Source organism: Sinocyclocheilus grahami, unplaced genomic scaffold (genome assembly GCF_001515645.1).
Source record: "Sinocyclocheilus grahami isolate Dianchi unplaced genomic scaffold, SAMN03320097.WGS_v1.1 scaffold152.1, whole genome shotgun sequence".
In the NCBI taxonomy this organism is placed as follows: domain Eukaryota; kingdom Metazoa; phylum Chordata; class Actinopteri; order Cypriniformes; family Cyprinidae; genus Sinocyclocheilus; species Sinocyclocheilus grahami.
Window position 1 is genome coordinate 1722906 of NW_015505331.1, and position 17756 is coordinate 1740661.

At 36.0% G+C, this 17756-nt stretch overlaps 3 protein-coding genes across 4 annotated transcripts in view; 1 reads left to right on the top strand and 2 right to left on the bottom strand.

Annotated features, from left to right (window-relative positions):
- Window positions 1-2201: 2201 nt before the first annotated feature.
- LOC107592403 (guanine deaminase-like) lies at window positions 2202-8582 on the bottom strand. Its single transcript, XM_016281902.1, has 12 exons — window positions 8394-8582; window positions 8189-8218; window positions 7667-7838; window positions 7429-7516; window positions 6966-7071; window positions 6791-6819; window positions 4255-4339; window positions 4081-4148; window positions 3666-3812; window positions 3454-3572; window positions 3238-3265; window positions 2202-3119 (listed from the first exon to the last, which is right to left on the bottom strand). Exons 1-12 carry the CDS (start codon window positions 8402-8404, stop codon window positions 3052-3054), a joined length of 951 nt encoding a protein of 316 aa, XP_016137388.1. The 5' UTR covers window positions 8405-8582; the 3' UTR covers window positions 2202-3051.
- A 3638-nt stretch (window positions 8583-12220) lies between these two features.
- On the bottom strand, window positions 12221-14115 carry LOC107592320 (uncharacterized protein C9orf85 homolog). Its single transcript, XM_016281801.1, has 4 exons — window positions 13839-14115; window positions 13590-13696; window positions 13391-13504; window positions 12221-13059 (listed from the first exon to the last, which is right to left on the bottom strand). Exons 1-4 carry the CDS (start codon window positions 13938-13940, stop codon window positions 12897-12899), a joined length of 486 nt encoding a protein of 161 aa, XP_016137287.1. The 5' UTR covers window positions 13941-14115; the 3' UTR covers window positions 12221-12896.
- A 91-nt stretch (window positions 14116-14206) lies between these two features.
- The window catches only part of LOC107592319 (protein ABHD17B), a 16725-nt gene continuing 13175 nt past the window's right edge, over window positions 14207-17756 (top strand). Inside the window, exons 1-3 of one of the 2 annotated variants that reach the window (XM_016281800.1) lie at window positions 14207-14371; window positions 14488-14654; window positions 16662-17129. In XM_016281800.1, the coding sequence (XP_016137286.1) occupies window positions 16663-17129 (467 nt within the window). In that variant the 5' untranslated portion in view covers window positions 14207-14371; window positions 14488-14654; window position 16662. Of the gene's footprint in view, window positions 14655-16661; window positions 17130-17756 lie in introns of both variants that reach the window. The other variant, XM_016281799.1, reaches the window with a different exon arrangement.

The window sequence follows — 17756 nt, forward strand, 5'->3', positions numbered from 1 at the left end:
TAAAATCCTGAAATAATAAATGTGCCATTTCTGCTCAATTTCAGAATGTTTCCACAGTTCCATCTTGAATTTCTCCATTCAACGTGATAGAAAAAGTGTGAAGATAATTTTAAGGTAGCAAACTTAGCTTTTCAGTTTTAGTGAGGTTAGTTTTTTGTTGTTGTTGTATGTATTTATTTATTTTAAAACTGTGTACAATGAACTAGAACGGCCGGTGTAACCAGATTATGACAGATGCAGTGAGTTCCACCCCTGAACTCACACATCTCTCTCGACCTAACAACACCCCGCACAAGTAAACACTCCAATCCGACACAATTCTCAGTTCATAGGAAACTCCAAATGTAAATGTTTTCCTTTTCTCAACTTTACCGTAATGTTCCCGAGCTGTTTCGTGTGTACCGAGCTTTTGCTCCTTGAGGCATAGCCAGGAAGATGGTAATCAGTTAACAGTAGAGTAAAATCACCCTTTAACTTGTGTGTCTGGGTGTGGCTCACAAAGCTGCTTGTGTAGGCCACCTCAGGGTAGATCTCACAGGAAGTTCAATCAGTCAGTCAGTCAGATTACATCAAGAGAGGGGATTATGACAGGTATGGGAACCTCTTTGACTCCTTGAATTTTTTTACACAAGGCGTCAATCATCTTCCTACACCATATTAAACTATTTTATGGTCAAAATGATTGGTCAGATAAGATTGACTGTGTTGTTAAGTGCTTATGTATGCCTGTCACAAATATTTAATGTACCATGTGTGGCCTAGCCTGGAAACTCCCAGCCAGACTGATCCAGCTCTGTCTGATTCAGCAATTCTGAGAGGCGGCAGGAAGGGGGCGGGGTTTAGATGGGTATTATGACGTCACTGCATATGACACAGGCTCACCTCATTCTCCATTCACAGCTTCCACCGCGTCTGTGTGCGAGGCTCCGCCCACTCACATGCGCTTTACTCATGCCTCTGCCTCATTGTCAGCGCGTTCGTCTCGAGTCTCGCAACTGTGTGCCTCTTTGTCTTTCACTCCCATGTTTCTACGCTCTCCCTCACTTCTGCTTCTCTCTCGCTCTGAGACACTTATGCTGTTTGCTAGATGGCTGTGGTTCAAGCCCTTGTGCTAGAGCGCAAAAGCAGACAGTTTTGAGGTTCACTTCATTTTGCTATTATTTTTGTATTTAAAGGGATAGCTCACCCAAAAATTAAAAGTTGATGAAAATGTACTCATCCTCAGGCCACCCAAGATGTAGATTAGTTTGTTTCTTTATCAGAATAGATTTGGAAAATTTTAGCATTAAATCGCTTGCTCACCAATAGATCCTCTGCAGTGTCAGAATAAGAGTCCAAACAGCTGATAAAAACATCACAAAAATCCACAAGAATTCTTCATGACTCCAGTCCAGTCCATTAATTAACATCTTGTGAAGTGAAAAGCTGCATAGTAAGAAACAAAACCATCATTAAGATGTTTTTAACTCCAAGCCATTTCGTCCAGCTAAAATAAAGTTCCATGAAATATCGCTTTCTCCAGTGAAAAGTCATCTAGTCTGAATCAGAGAGAAATGTGCACAGGTCAAGCATTGTTTACTAGCACAAACAAGTCCAAAACATTTCCAAGTGATGTATTTCTCTAAATCTGTTCCAATGAAGAAACAAACTCTTTTTGGGTGAACTATTCCTTTAATATGATTTGATGAATCAAACAGGACAAAAAAAAAAAAAAAAGGTGCCAAGCGTCCCACAGGTGGGATGGTGACAGTTAAGGGGTTAATATAATACATGGGGTTATTATTCAGTAATTCCATGAGTTACTTCTTAAGAGGGGCATCTTCCCAGTTCTTATCAGCAAGAATATATAGCAAAGAATGTGTCCCTTACATTTTCTTCTGTGAATGCTGTTGTTTTGGTTTGTAAAAATGTCTGTAATTACATCTAATTAAATATATGTTGGAGGTTCATGGCTTCTGTCTCCCGATTAGTCATAAGCAAGATTTGCAATGTGTTCAGATTATTTTCCAAACACACAAGACAGACCTGACTGACAGAGAGTTCAGAACTGGAATGTTGGCATTGTGGTGCAACAAACCTCAGCTGAAAAAGATACAAGCTTGCATGGCATAAAATAATAATGCATAAAAATGTTTCAGATCATTTGAGAAAAAAGAATAATCTACAATACTAACAAAATCATGTTTACTGGTATTTTATATTTTAATATAAAATGTGAGTCAAATATGAGTATATTGAGAAAATATGAGTCAAATATGACTCACACTCGCTGAAGCACATCATAATTGATGTTTTTTCTTTGCTAATAGTGATTACCTAATTGAGACATCATCGCTGTGAGGCAGTAGACTGGAGTGAGAGCTGCAGTCTCTTAGCGCCTCCATGTGGTTATCAATTATTTTACCAATTAATCGGCAGCTGACATATATGAATTATATAATAATAATTATAATAATAACTGTATACATTATTTAATATGTAAAGTTGTGTGTATGTTGGGGGAACAATCCGCTGTTTTTGAGGGTGGGCTCATTTTAACCCTAACATGGACAAACTTTTCAAGATTTTGTTAAAATATATATATAAATGTATAAGGGAAAGTGCATAATTTTAGATGTCACTTTATTACAATTCCTTTAAATAGTCCTGTAGTGTGACAAATCACTATTTTTGAGTATAACAATTCCACATAGTCTCTTAACTCGTGTATACAACTTACAATTAGAAAAGATGCTGTTTAAAATTATTTGAGATATATAGCATTTCATACTGAAGGGACACTGCTGTCACCGCTTGAAATGCTGACCACTCAATTTCAGTTCAAAAACATTGAGAACTAGTCTAGAAGCATGAATAAATTACTATCTGCTACTAAATTAGAACTTGTTTGTTGTATAGTGGGCATGAAACAAATGTAGTGGAGACAGACAGCTAAGAGCCTCTGATTAGAGCGGTGTGTGAGAGAGTGTCACAAATACCTGCAGTGTATTATCATGAAACAAGCGATCAAAAATAAATAAATAAATAAATATGCCTAAAAACAACTAGATACTATGTATCTGGAAATGGAACCACTCGTCTTCCAGCCACGTAGACTTCAGTAATATTTCGATTGTCACCTTTTCAAAACAAATATATTAAGAACTTAGATAAGACAGGAGTCTCTGAATTAAAGGGATATTTAAAAAATTAAAAAATAAATAAAAAGCATTTCAAAATGTTTCTTTAGCAACTTACCTAAATTTAAAAACTTCTCCAAAATGACCTATTAAAAAAGCACATCAAATGAGGCATTCTTTATAATTTATGTATGCAAAAGATATTAATTGATATTGATTGTTTTTGCAATAAGACCAGTGTGTTTGCGTATAACCACACACTAAAAGCATTAAACCAATTGATGTTGTTTTCTCAGTATGAGGGCGGGAAAGGTCAGTAGTACATCTGTTGTACCTTGGGGCCTTCACCAGGAAACAAATCGATCGGTCCATCGGGAACGCAAACATTCACTCGCAGGGCATCAAAGTCCTTTCCAACCACAAAGTTTCCGATCTGATCATCCAGTGAGAGGGCTGTAGGGAGTGGGGAGAACAACCAGGCAAGTTTATATAGTATACTGTGCTAGTATTAAATAACATGCTTGTCAATGAAAGCTGGAATCTTACCTTCACTGCCTCCAAGTGTAGCCAATCTGAAAACCTCCTCAAAGCTCAGAGTCTTATGCTGAGGATCCTGGATGGTCAGGGTTTTGGACGTATCAAGAGTTCTTCGCATAGCATCTAGCATGGATGGGGAGTAGCCTCCTGCTACATCTACATACGGCACAGACAAAACCATACAATGCACACAATACACAATATCCAAGGGATAATGACCAACTGTACATATCCTGCCAAATACATGGCTACTCACAAATAAACAAATACATACATAGACCTGGACATGAAATGATTTGAGTTTACATGTATAGCCTATTATCTTAAAGCTTTTTCTAAGAAAGAATATTCCTCTACAAAGTACAAAATGGCCTAGCAACAATTTATTAATCAGGGATTCAGTAATAGAAACAAAAAACGTCACCTGTCCCCAAACCCAATTTCACTTTGTGGTTCAAAACATTGCGCACATTTAGCATCCCACTGCAAATCCTGGGATGGAAAAAGAGACAATAAATGAAAAAAATACAACATGTATGAGAATATTTTAAAGGGATCTGAAAATGAATACTACTACTAAAAGGCTTGAGGTGCTTACGAAATGTTACTGTTTGGACAGTGAGAGATTGCAGATCCTGTTTCACGGAAGATCTCCAGTTTTTCATCAGTTGGGCCATTACAGTCTGCAATAGTCAGTTTACATAATTTAATTCCAAACAAATTTCAAGTCTTAAATCTAACCTTTTATATTACTAAGATTCTGCAAAGGTTCAATATAACAGCTGGAATAACAGGAAAGGTGCTTCATATTCAAAATAACCATATATTTAGAATATGAATGAATTAATGAATAATTTTTTGAACCAGTTCATTGAAAAGAACCAAATTTAACTCAATAATCCAAAATGAAAAACTCTTTAAAATCATCAAATGTGTTGTTCCACAAGTTAATAAAGTGTAAATAATGAAAATGAATAAATATATATACAGGTGCATCTCAATAGTTGTGAAGGGTGTCAATGATTGTCTTCTGGACAACTGTCAGATCAGCAGTCTTCCCCATGATTGTGGGGAAGAGCATAATCTATTCAGAGCAGAGAATTTGTATGCTCAAACAAATGGCAATGCACTCCACTGTTCTGAACTCTTGATTACAAACTAATTTTACAAAGCACATTATTCAGAACCTCTCAAGCAAGCCCTTTACATCCACAGGGCTAATGACAACAAACCAAAATATGTAAAATACCTTCATTAAAAACATATTGGTTCAGTAGATAAGTGCAGCTTTATATGAAATATTCATATATATCTTCTTAAACTCACAAAACTGTATATTGTCAAACAGCTGCATGTATTTGTGTTGCTACAATTTTAAAGACTCAAACCCATTCTACACCAGGAGTTCCTCCCTATTTATTCATTTTTAAGGGCAAAGGTGGTTTAAAATATTACTACACCTTTTAAAAAGTAAAAAATAAATAAATGCAAGTAACAAATTTCATTCATCTCATTACAGGTGCATAGTACCCTAAGGTAAAGTGGTTTTCCAATAATGACTGTATTTGTAATGGAATTACAGATGAAACTGTTAAAAAAAGACTGACATTTGCTTATGTCATGCATAGACTTCAGACTTTCACACTTGGACTCTGTATATGCTCATTAAATATACAGTCACGTTGCAACACAATTTAGAACATAAAATCTATAAAATTCTACAATGAATCAGTAACAACGGTATCAATGTAGAAAATATATATAAAGTAATATATTAGACAGACAAAAATATATAAAAATATATGTCATCGGGTCTTTAATGTATAATGATCATCTCTGAATATCACTCACTCTATCTGTAAGCAGGTTGTGCATGAGGTAAACATCAGTGTAGGATTTACAGCTTGGGAACAATGTTTTCACAAGCTCCACTTCCTCTTCGTTCTCACTGATGTGACTCTATAGGTTTAACGATTGCAGAAAACAGGTGTTAATCATTTTACTTAGTGTCTGTTAGTGTTTATCTTATGATTTACAGCAGCTTAACTGTTAATTATTTTTAACTATTGAGTTTAGAATATCAGTTTATAATATTTACAGCATTTATTTATAATATTACAATTACAATTTATAATTATAATTATTTTTATAAAGCAAAATTGCACAGAATCTCTATTATAATGGCTGATGGACTATCTGAACGTGTGCATGTTTCTTAATATTCAAACAGAATGTAAACTTCCATCTTAAAGGCCAGTATACAAAGCTGGAAACACCCATAGTTCACCTCATTATCACCTTTTACAAGAATTATTAACATGAAGAACTGAAAGTTCTAATACCATAACAAGTATAAGGCCATGTGTCAATCAAAAACTCTTAGGCCCCGATCAGACAGAACAAGATTTCTGCAGTGAGAGGCACCTTTTTTAATTGTTTTCTATTGGCAGTGAACATTTTGCAAGCTGTTTATGCCTCGCGTTTTTGTAGGGGCTCTCTGAGCGCCTGAAGTTGAAAAGAAATCAACTCTCAGCAGAAAAGCGCCCGGTGTCATTTTTTTTTTTCAATTGTCAAATCGAATGAATGGAGAGGTGGGCCTTCTGTTGTGGTGACGGACGCACTAGAATCCTTGATTAGACTGACAGGACAGCGAATGCGGTGGTTGCCTAGCAACATAAAAAAAGTGCACAGCTCTTTTAAATTAAAAACAGTCAACCAAAAAAAAAGGCAGTGTGGTGCACCTTGTGTTTTCAAACCTGAAAAACGCATTCTGTCTGATCGGGCCTAAGAAGTCATCATACCACGTTTCAAACTTCTACCATGTGAACAATGCCATAAACCAATTGAATGTTACTTGTATGTTCTTTAACCTTTGTAAATCACTGTTTATCAAATGTTAATGTGTGAAAGGACATTCCTGAATGTGAAGCTTGTTTTTGTTGGCGATTTCACCCAATTCACTGAGCAGTGAGGAGGAACAGGAGGGAGCGAAACAGTCAGATAATATATTTTTATTTTCATATTTACAGAGCCTGAAATAATTTAGGCACAACTATTTAATACCAACTCTGATCAGCATAACTAGAGTTTTATAATAAACCAATTAAATTAATAAGAATGAACCTGTTATTTACCTCCTTTTTTGAGAAGCTCTTTGATGAAACTGTAAAAAAACAAAACAAAAAAAACAAGAGGAAGCAGAATCTTATAACAAATCTATAACAAAAAATCTGACATCAAATCAGTCATTTTGTACAGTGTACATGAGCTAACACTATTGTGTCAGTCACACAGTCCTCCAAAACTGACGGATCTGTCTCCTCTTTACATTCGCTTGGACTTTCTTTGTACTGTGGAACTGCAGAATTGGAGTCCATGCAAACCTTACCCACTAAAGCTCTTTGTCCGAACTTATCTAGTGGAAAAGGGGCAGAAATACTGTATATCACCATCTAAAATCAATGATTTTATGATTCCAATGATTCCAACATAGTGGACAGAGGATTTTAAAATAATATTGAAGTTTACACAGAGTTATTACAATTATACTTCACAGAATGATAGGTCACAGTGCACCTCTAATTACATAATATGGAAAAAAGCAAACATAAATGCAGTTACTTAACAGACTGGCAGGAACAAGAGCTAAGACAAGATAGTACAAAGCAAGACTCCAAAGTTTAGAGAAAGGCTGTGTTTGTGCTTGCCAGCACAGACACAGTCACAGGGAAAATTCTTTTAATATGTGTGTCCTTGGTTGCATGTGTTTTACCTGCAAGCTCTCCAAGCAGAAGAGAGGCATCAGTGTGCATTGTGGCAAAATAACAAGCAGTAGTGGGGCTGTTCTTTACGGTTCTTCTCTACAGTGCCAAACAGTCAACGAAAAGGGAAAAACGAAAAAGAAATATATGCAACATGCATTCTATATCCATATCATTTCCATCAATGATTTACCTTACTTTAGAGTTACATTTATTTAGATGTTATGTAGTCCATTTAAATTAGCTTACCACAACTTTAGTGTAGACATTATTGGCAAATCCCAAGTCTTTATACTTGGCTTCCACAGGGAAAGTGTAAGTGTTGAGCCACTCCAGCAGAGGCAGGTCTAAGGCGGTGCCAGTATAGCTATACTGAGACGCATGGATGCGTGTATCAACCATTCCAGGCATAAAAAACTCACTGTAGAGCAAAATTGAATGCTAACTGAGTAAAATTAAGCAATGGCACTGCAACAGGGTGAGAGCAATGGATATGGGAAGATTTCAAGCATGTACATGCTTATTATTGCACAAATATTGACATGTTCATCACAAAGCTGGTTTACAAAAAGGGTTTTGCTCTTTTGTTACCTGCTGCTGAATGGTTGTTCTGAATGCAAAAGTGACTGTGTGCACCCTGAACAGACTTATGTAAGACTTAAGTGTATTAGACTATAGAATATATACAATTCATATTGATAGATGTAGTCACTATTGTCCAAGCTGTTTTATGTCTGAAGTTTCAAACCCCCACAATTTTGAAAGACTGACCACGTCTTGATCTTTTTCAATAAATGCAATCTGTTCAGAAAGAAAAAAAATTACCATTATAAAAAATATATATATATTGAGGTACATTACAAATCATTGGCAAATGACAATTTACTATATCTAATACATTATGTGGTTAGAACATTTATCTTCGAAATAAAATCAAAAGGAGATGAAACGAATTGTAATTGAGTATTAAGCAAACCTTGCCCTCATCGTCGACTCCTAAGACACAGTTCTGCAGTATCCCAACCGCAGCTCTCGGTGTGGAGTGCACAAATGTTCCCCTGAAGACGTGCGCAATGCGCGCTGTCGTGTCTTTCCGATTCATTATTGACACAGATTTTTTTCAAATGTGTCTTCTCTGAACTTTTATATACGACAAGAGGCATTGCAGAATTCCTGGGAAGTGTATATTGACATAAACCGGTAATCATTACAACAGCTCTAAGCGCGTCATAGCGTCGATCCAATCAAATTTTAATGCGCCATTGGTACGATTTGTAATTGGTGATCGCACACCACCGCCTATTTTCTTGATTTTGATGTTTTAATTACGCGCTGCTACCACTAACAACAACAACAACAACAATAATAATAAAATGTAAACGTTTTCAAGTGTATATTATTATTTTATTACACACTTGCAAGGGGCGCGCGGTCATGGTGATGTATGAGCAGTAGCAGGTGTCCTACACTATGGGAGTCTTTAGTCAGAATTCATTAGATACTGGGATAAAGCAATAATAAATCAAATCAAATCAAAATCAAATCTCTCTTTATTGTCACACATCGTGTACACAAGTGTAACAGTGGTGAAATTCTTATGTGCAAGACTCTGTGCCATGGCAGTACAAACAACATGTAAATACAATTTACAGTATATGTATAAATAACAATATACACATATTAACAATATGCACATTTTGCACAATATACACATTTAACACAATATACACATATACCCAGGGAATACACACAGGACACTTGCATATGTATAATATATGTATAGACTTAAATATAACTTACAGGGATGTAAGTGTTGGTGCTGTTAGATTGCAATTGATGTGCTGTACAATGCTGATGGTGTGATGTTTAGTGTAATTAGGCTTTCATGGAGCAGAGGAGAAGATGTAGTCAGCATACACATGTGCTGGACGGTGCAGGACATGCTGCAGTGCTGCCAGTCAGAGTCAGTGTAACAGGTGTGTAGATAGAGTGCAGTGTAAGGGAAAGGCGGGTGTGTAGTGTTGTTGTTATTGTCCGGAGTTCAGCAGTCTGATGGCCTGCGAGAAGAAGCTGTCTCCTGGTACGGGTCCTGATACTGCGATACCATCTGCCTGATGGTAGCACTGAGAACAGTTCATGGCTCAGGTGACAGGAGTCTCTGATGATCCCCCGTGCTTTCCTCACACGTGGAGTGTAGATGGTCACAGCTGGGTGAAGATGTTCTGGAGGGAGGGAAGCTCAACAACTCTCTTCAAGGCTTTCTGGTTGAGAGTGGAGCAGTTCCCGTACCAGTTGGTGATGCAACCTGTCAGAATGCTCTCCACAGTACAACTCTAGAATTGTTTGAGGATAAAGGTATACAAGCAATAATAACTTATACATAGAACATATCCAGCAGTTAATAATTTTGTGCTATAATTATTAAGAATTGGTATTAGATGACATTCTAAAATTCATTAGGTTCTGGTTAAGTTATAGTTTTGGTTATATTTTGTATTTGCATTTACAACAAATGAATTAAACTGAAAGTATTTGTGAAATGTCATGTTTGGCTGTGCTAATTCATAAGAATGAAGGTGGAAGGGCCAGCTGTATTGTATGTTTGTAGACACTATGAAAGAGCATAATACGTTCAAATGACAGCTCAGTGGATGATCAAGTTACCTTAATTACCTCTTTAAAAGTTTTCTCGTTACACACACTTGCAGTGCAAATTGCCCATGCAATGTTTTATATTAGAACAATCTGTTGACATTTGCTGGATAAATATTTTATATAAAATATAAAATATATATATATATATATATATATATATATATATATATATATATATATATATATATAGTATTTTCTTTAGTAAGCACATCAGCATTATTTCAACACAAAAATTATGTGGTCAAAATTGATAAGTGCACGTTTCAAAAGAATTGTTGTCATGTGATGTCTCATCCATCAACACTACCATTTAATTTTTATAATAATTGTCATTTTGCAATCATTTCACTCAACTATGACAGTGTACATGGAAACTTGACTTATGAGAAATGCCCCCATTCTTGTGCAACGCTTGAGCCCACATGACAGGATTCACACAATATTAGGACATTACTCACCTGACTCATTCAACAAACATTACAATAGCATAGACAAACAATTAAACTACATATATAAACAAAAATAAAAGGCATTGTACTGAAACAGAACAAACTGGTTAATACTGTACATTGCACATATAACTCCACTGAAATTAGTTATTTGAACTAATTCAGTGAATTCCGCATTTGATGTGATTAAAGGAAAAGTTCAAATGATTTCAATAGCTGTCCCTGTTGAAAAAAACCAGCATATGCTGGTTAGGTATGTTTTGAAGCATGGCTGCTGGTTTGAGCTGGTTTAAGCTGGTCATGACTTGGTCATGTGCTGGTCCTAAATTGGTCCTGAGCAGGAGCTAGTTGCTTAGGACCAGCACATGACCAGCTTAAACCAGCTCAAACCAGCAGCCATGCTTCAAAACATACCTAACCAGCATATGCTGTTTTTTTCAACAGGGGTATTCCTTATACATAAGCTACATTTATTCACTGTGTTATGATGATCGGGATGACGACGTCATCACCTGAGTACCAGCTTAATATAATATTCATATCTTAATATCTCGTTGAGATGCATGTCTGAAGTGAGATGTGTTTGTAGAAAGATGTGCCCCTGAAAGTGGTTTGAGTGTAGGTTTAGCTGCTTACAGCATTTTTCTTTGTGTTTTGTAACATCATGTTTGTTTTGAACTTTAATTGTATTTTTGTTATTTTTTTCTTTTCTTTTTCTTTCTGGTACTTTCCAACTTAAACTTTCACTGTTTGGTGGCATCTCTCAAGTAAACACGCTTTGCATTTTGGATATTACCCAGTTGTACTGAGCCATCCTAGCTCCTTCCTGACCAGTGACAAAAAATTGGTAGCAATATTTTAGGTTTACTTAAATTTACATTTAGAAACTGTATTTCATTAACTAATATAATGTTAACATACCAACCTACTGAAGTACTGAAATCTGTTGAGTACCTTTATAATAATACACTGATAACCGTCAAAAACAGCTGGTGATTAGAAAGCCACATGATGAACCACAGCTCCTCATAAGGAGCTTTTCTATAGGCTGAGAAGGAAAATACTAATATACTGTAAAAAAATATTCCAGTTCCAAAAACGGTATTTTACTGTAAAATGACATGTAATGTCCATTAGTTTTTCCTGTCATCCAATTAATAGGTTTTTACTGTAGCATTTTTAGTATTTTACTGTTAAAATCATGATCATTTTTGACATTTATTCCTTTTAAAGAGTGCAGCCATTAAACATATTTTCACTTTACTTTTGACTTGTATTAACTTACATAATATAAATAAATAAATCTGTGGATAGAATAATTTTTGATGTCTGTGGTAAAGGAGATTTTGTTATCGCAGATACTTCTGCGATAACATGGTGATTTAACGTGTTACTATACCTTTTGATTCAGAAAAGATATTCTGCAGAGCTATGTTGGTTCCACTTTATATGAGTTGTACTTTCATTAGAAAAGATTACTTGCTAGATGCAAATGTGCTTATTGTTATATTGCAAAATATATTTGCAGTGTATTTGCTTATATTGTAAAACACCTTTGCTGCTATTGAGGTGGGATATGGTTAAGGTTAGGGATAAGTTTAGAGGTATGGGTAGGTTTAATGGTGGGTTAAATGGTGTAATTACAGCACTATTTACAGAAAATAATTACAGCAGTAATCACGTATGTATTTTTAAAAAGTACAATGTAAATACATGTATCTACACAATAGGTTCATTGCAAATTGTTAATTTAAATATTAGTACATAATAACTAATAATGCCTAGTATAAAGTAGGTCCCCTTTATTTTTGCAGCCCCTCATAATGATATGCAAGAGAATATAAAAAAAAAAAACCTGTTAAAAATAAATCAAAATCACAGACAGCAAGACAGAAAACAGGACAATGAAAGTGTAGATTTAACATTGAATGTAATTCAGTATTTTCTAAACAGACAGCTGTCTAAGCAGTACAAAATTTGCATGTAGGTCTTTTATTAAATGGACCGGTTTCATCAAGTACTTCCCATTTCTGTTTTTTTTTTTCACCAAATGTGCTTCATATAATAATAAAACATTTCATTCACACAGCTTCTCAATAACATGAATGCTATCAAAATGCTTGTGTTGACTTAAAAAAACAAGACTGAGGGATTCGGCATATTACTGTTTCAGTTCCTCCAAGATCACAGTAAGGGGTCTAGATGAAAACAAACAATCACTACAGCCAACAGGAAAACACCTCCTGGGAGTCTTTCCCCAATTAACAGCAGGTGAACAGGTGAGTGCATGTCCAAAACCCAGCCTCAGGTTTCCATAGATATGTTGTTCTTGGGTTTAGTTGTTTGTTTGTAATGCATAATGAAAATGGCAAATGTCAATTTCCTTCTGCCTCTGAATCACTATCACAGTCATCATTGCTAACGCCCACGTCATCAAAATCTTCATCCTCTTCTTCCTCCTCATCTCTTTTTTTCTGTCTTTTCTCTTTATTTGGCTTGCTGGTGTTCTCTACCTCTTCTTCCTCCTCCTTGTCAAGTCTGAAAACAAAAACCAGACAGATACACTAAAACACCCTAAAACAACTGTGAATTATAAGAACTTAATTTTTTGGTTAACAGTTAATAGTTTAACACACTTCAACACATACATGACGGGGTAATTTTATTTAATCTTATTAAAGAAGTGTCTCTAATGATGCACAGTTGATATAATAACAAAGCAGTGAAAGTAGTCAGAAATAAATGAATAATAAAGGAATATTTTACTGTAAATTTACCATTAATGCATATGTCCACAAGATGGCACATGTGCTCTACTGGTTACACACATCTGTACATGGTCAGTCTAAAGAGGCCTGAATCTACTTACGGAATGACAATGTCTTCCTTCTTCCCACATTTCAAACAAAGCTCTAGCTTTAGTGCACATGGCTTGCATATTATGAGATAGGCATCCTTCACTGTTTTCTGAAGACACTTCACACTAGAAAAGGCACAGAAACAACATTTGGCACAGAGTTTATTTGCCTTTCATCTGTTGCTATGCAGTAAATCCTCCCTCATCTCACCATTTTCGTGGCTGTGTAAGGGGCTTGTATTTGTTGTACTTGACTTTCCACTCTAGCACATCTTTGCAGTGCTGGCAGAGACCATCATGAAGCTTTGCTTTGGCTTTCTGGTAACATCATAAGGGACGATTACACACAAAAACACATGCACCAGTAACCTAAACAGCTATATAAACTCCCCGAAAACAATACTGATATTATATCAAATGTCAATCTGATTCGAAACTGTTTATTTCATAATGCGCTTACCTTAACTTGTGCGCTTGCACCATACTTGTCATTTCTGAAGGCTGTTACATTCTGGTGTTTCGGGCCTCGCGATCGGGAAACATTTCCTTTTTGAGAACTCATTTTAACACTAACATATATGTAGTATATAAACAGTGACTGTTTAAAACACCCGAATAAGAAACCGCGTGGCTTCACACGTTGAAGTGGCTATTGACGCAATGCGAAAACAGCGGAAGTAAATAGCAATTGGCTGCTTTACTAACTTCACTCAACACAGCAAACGTTAAACATGTTGAGCTGTAATATTGAATTCTTGGTAGCTCAACAAATGTATCATTATCTAGATTTATACATCAACAACAGTAAAATCATTAATCATCATGTTATTGTGTTTTCGACATTGTCCGGGTGCAGCGAGGACGCGTGTGATTGGTTGAGCGCATCTGTCAATTAATCTTATTGGTCATTAGAGCGTTCATCGTTGACGTTGATATCCGGCATTCCGCAAGAAAATCAGAAGAAAGCCAGTTTAGGGGACGCGCTGGTGTGAGGTGAGATCACCCTTACCGAGCGGATTAGATTAGAAATACTGGTCCATTTAATAACGTCACGCCTGTATTAACACCGTCAGTCTTTGACCATGAAACACTGACCACATGTTGTCAAGATCGCACGGACCAGAGGCAGCTTTTGAGGGACTCTTGATCTGGCTAAGTGGACTGAGTGATCGCTTAAAGGGAATCTCCTATTCGACTCATCTGATACAGTGACTTCACCAGATCTAAGCGTTCCTGCCTTCACCAACGCTTCCAGCATCAGGACCTTCTAGTACAGGTAAGAGTACGGTTTTAATGAGCAAACGTTAATTAGCTGACCATGCTAATCAAATAGTTCGCTTGAGCCTTTTCAATTAAAGCGGTTACACTCCTTTAGACAATGGAATTAAAATGTTAACTAAGCTTATTTCAGTTCTGTGTCGTTCTCTGATACCTTAAAATCATGTAACTTACTAATAACTATGTAGATCATGCTATCAAATACTTAAATGTTTTATAGATGCATCTCTTATAATAAACAGGTCTCTACTGTTTATTTGAATATATATGTATTCATGTGTACAAAGTGATTGTTTAATACTTCAGGGGGAAAAAATCTTAAAAAATAAAAAAGTGAGTGAAATAAGCAGTTCTTGTACTTCACCCATTCTGATCTTTAAATAGAAAAAATATGAATGGAAGCCAAACATTTGGAATGTTGTGTGTGAAGTCCAAAGCACCCAAACAACAAGATGGTTTCCTGCTCATTGAAACTGAGGGCGAGGGTTTGATTGTCATGGGCCAGATCTGGTTCTGATTCACATTGTTTTTATCAATATGGTCCACCAGTTAGTTAAGAAAACTGTTAAGAGTTTAAATGGTTATTTTAATACTAAATTAATGTGAGGTCACTTACTTGGAGTCCATATTAAAGGGATAGTTCACCCAAAAATGAAAATTCTGTCATCATTTACTCACCCTCAAGTAGTTCCAAACCCGTATAAATTTCTTTGTTCTGCTGAACAGAAAGGGAGATATTTTGAAGAAAGTTTGTAACCAGGCTGTTTTGGGGCACCATTGACTTCCATAGTAGGAGAAAAAAATAATATGGAAGTCAATGGTGCCCCAGAACTGCTCTGTTTCCCACATTCTTCAGAATATCTTCCTTTGTGTTCTGCAGAACAAAGACATTCATACAGGTTTGAAACTACTTGAGGGTGAGTAAATGATGACAGAATTTTCATTTTTGGGTGAACTATCCCTTTAAGGTGAAGCGATTTCCAGACAAATTTTTGGGATATTAGGAAGTGGTTATGGATTACTGATATGTTTTCCAGATTTGTAAAACACTGGATATTTCAATAAGTCTAGTCAAATTTTCTTCTAAGAAACCAAAAAATTAGGGTGTTTTTCAACTGCCATGACTCATAGATAAAGTGATCTGATAGCACACACGTCAAAGCTATCCTAAGGGTGAAGTCTGAAAGTCATTATAAATGACATCAGATTAGCACAAAGATAGAAACTATTGCCTGCGCTGCAGAACCGGCGTGAATATTGAACATTTTTGTTAATGAAATCTGTTTAGTTCCACCCTAGATACTGTTTCGATTGTATTTTGTATCCTAACAGTGCACGTTTAAAACTGAATTACTTGAAACTGCAGGGCATAAACAATTCAAGGACATAATTCACCCATTGTATTGGATCACTAGATGTTAGTTACTGTCTAGTTCAAGTGGAGATTAACTAACAGGTCTGCATATTTTCTTATCTTAAGTAAACTATTATGGTTTTCTTCGAGAAAAGATTGTTTGCAAATATGATGATAAAGGTGATATGTCTGATTTGGTGCTTTTTCAAATGTGTTTTTAAGTTCTTTCTTCTATCTTCTCTGACTATGCAGATTACGCTCTTGATGCTTCACCTTTAAAAATGTAGCTCACCCAAAAAATTTAAATAAATGATCATTTACTCTTCAAGCTGTATGATATTCATAATTCTGTGGAACACAAAATGAGATATTTTCAAGAATGTTTCAGCTGTTAGTACAAACAAGGAAAATCAGCGGGGTTCAAACCAACATTGGACCCCATTGACTTTCATTGTATGGACAAAAAAACACTGACATTTTTCAAAATATCTTCTTTTGTGCTCCTTAGAAAGTCTTACAGGTTTGAAATGACATGTGGGTGAGTAAATGACAGGATTTATCCTTTTAAAACACATCTGTTTTGTTTGTTTGTATTGTACTTTGTTTGCACCCCACTCATTTGCCAATCTGCTGTGTTCTTCTCAAATGAAGGATGAATCACCTATCTTTGAGTGAGTTATGTTGCCTATTCTGCTGTCCGCCGTGCCCGAGCAGAATAGCTTCCAAGCTGGCCTTCCTTCCACCGGAGCCCACTTACACCCTGATGTGTGATGAGAGCGGCAGCCGCTGGACCCTCCATCTTTCTGAGCGTGCGGATTGGCAGTATTCTGTCCGGGAGAAGGACACCATTGAGTGCTTCATGACCCGGACATCTAGAGGGAACCGAATCGCTTGTATGTTTGTGCGATGTTCTCCCAACGCTCGCTACACCTTATTGTTTTCCCATGGTAATGCTGTAGACTTGGGCCAGATGAGTAGCTTCTACATCGGCCTGGGGTCCCGCATCAACTGTAACGTGTTCTCCTACGACTACTCGGGTTACGGGGCAAGCTCAGGGAAGCCTTCGGAGAAGAATTTGTATGCTGATGTGGACGCTGCCTGGCATGCACTACGAACAAGGTGAGCAGTTTCTGTTTTCTGTTTTAAGTTGTTTGAGTCTGTTCTGACAGACTGTTTTTCTATTGTTGTCATCAGTAGTTTATCAGGTTTGCTTTATGTATTTTGTCTCTTACATCATATTTCCCCATCTGGCTTCTTACCACACTTCCAAGAGTGACTCTCAATATTTAGATTTTTTTTATTTTTATGTATATATATATGAACTGTATGTGTAATGACAGTTCCATCAGCCGACTAGTCGATTAGTAATGTCAACTTGTATATGAAAAATTTTTTGCAGGAGTTTTTCTTTTCTTTAATATTTGTAAATATAAGTTACAATTTAAAATAACAGTTTTCTATTTGAATATATTTCAAAATATATAAATTTTTCCCTGTGAGGGCAAAGTTGAATTTTCAGCAGCCGTTACTACAGTCTTCAGTGTCACATGAGAAACATTTCTCAATATGATCAGTGTTTTGCTGCTTAATATTTTTGTGGAAACTGATAATTTTTTCAGGATTCTTTGATGAATAGAAAGTTAAAAAGAACAGCATTTATTTGAAATACATTTTTTGTAACAAAAAAAATACACTTTTGAACAGATTAATGTATCCTTGCTGTATAGAAGAACCTTTAAACTGTAG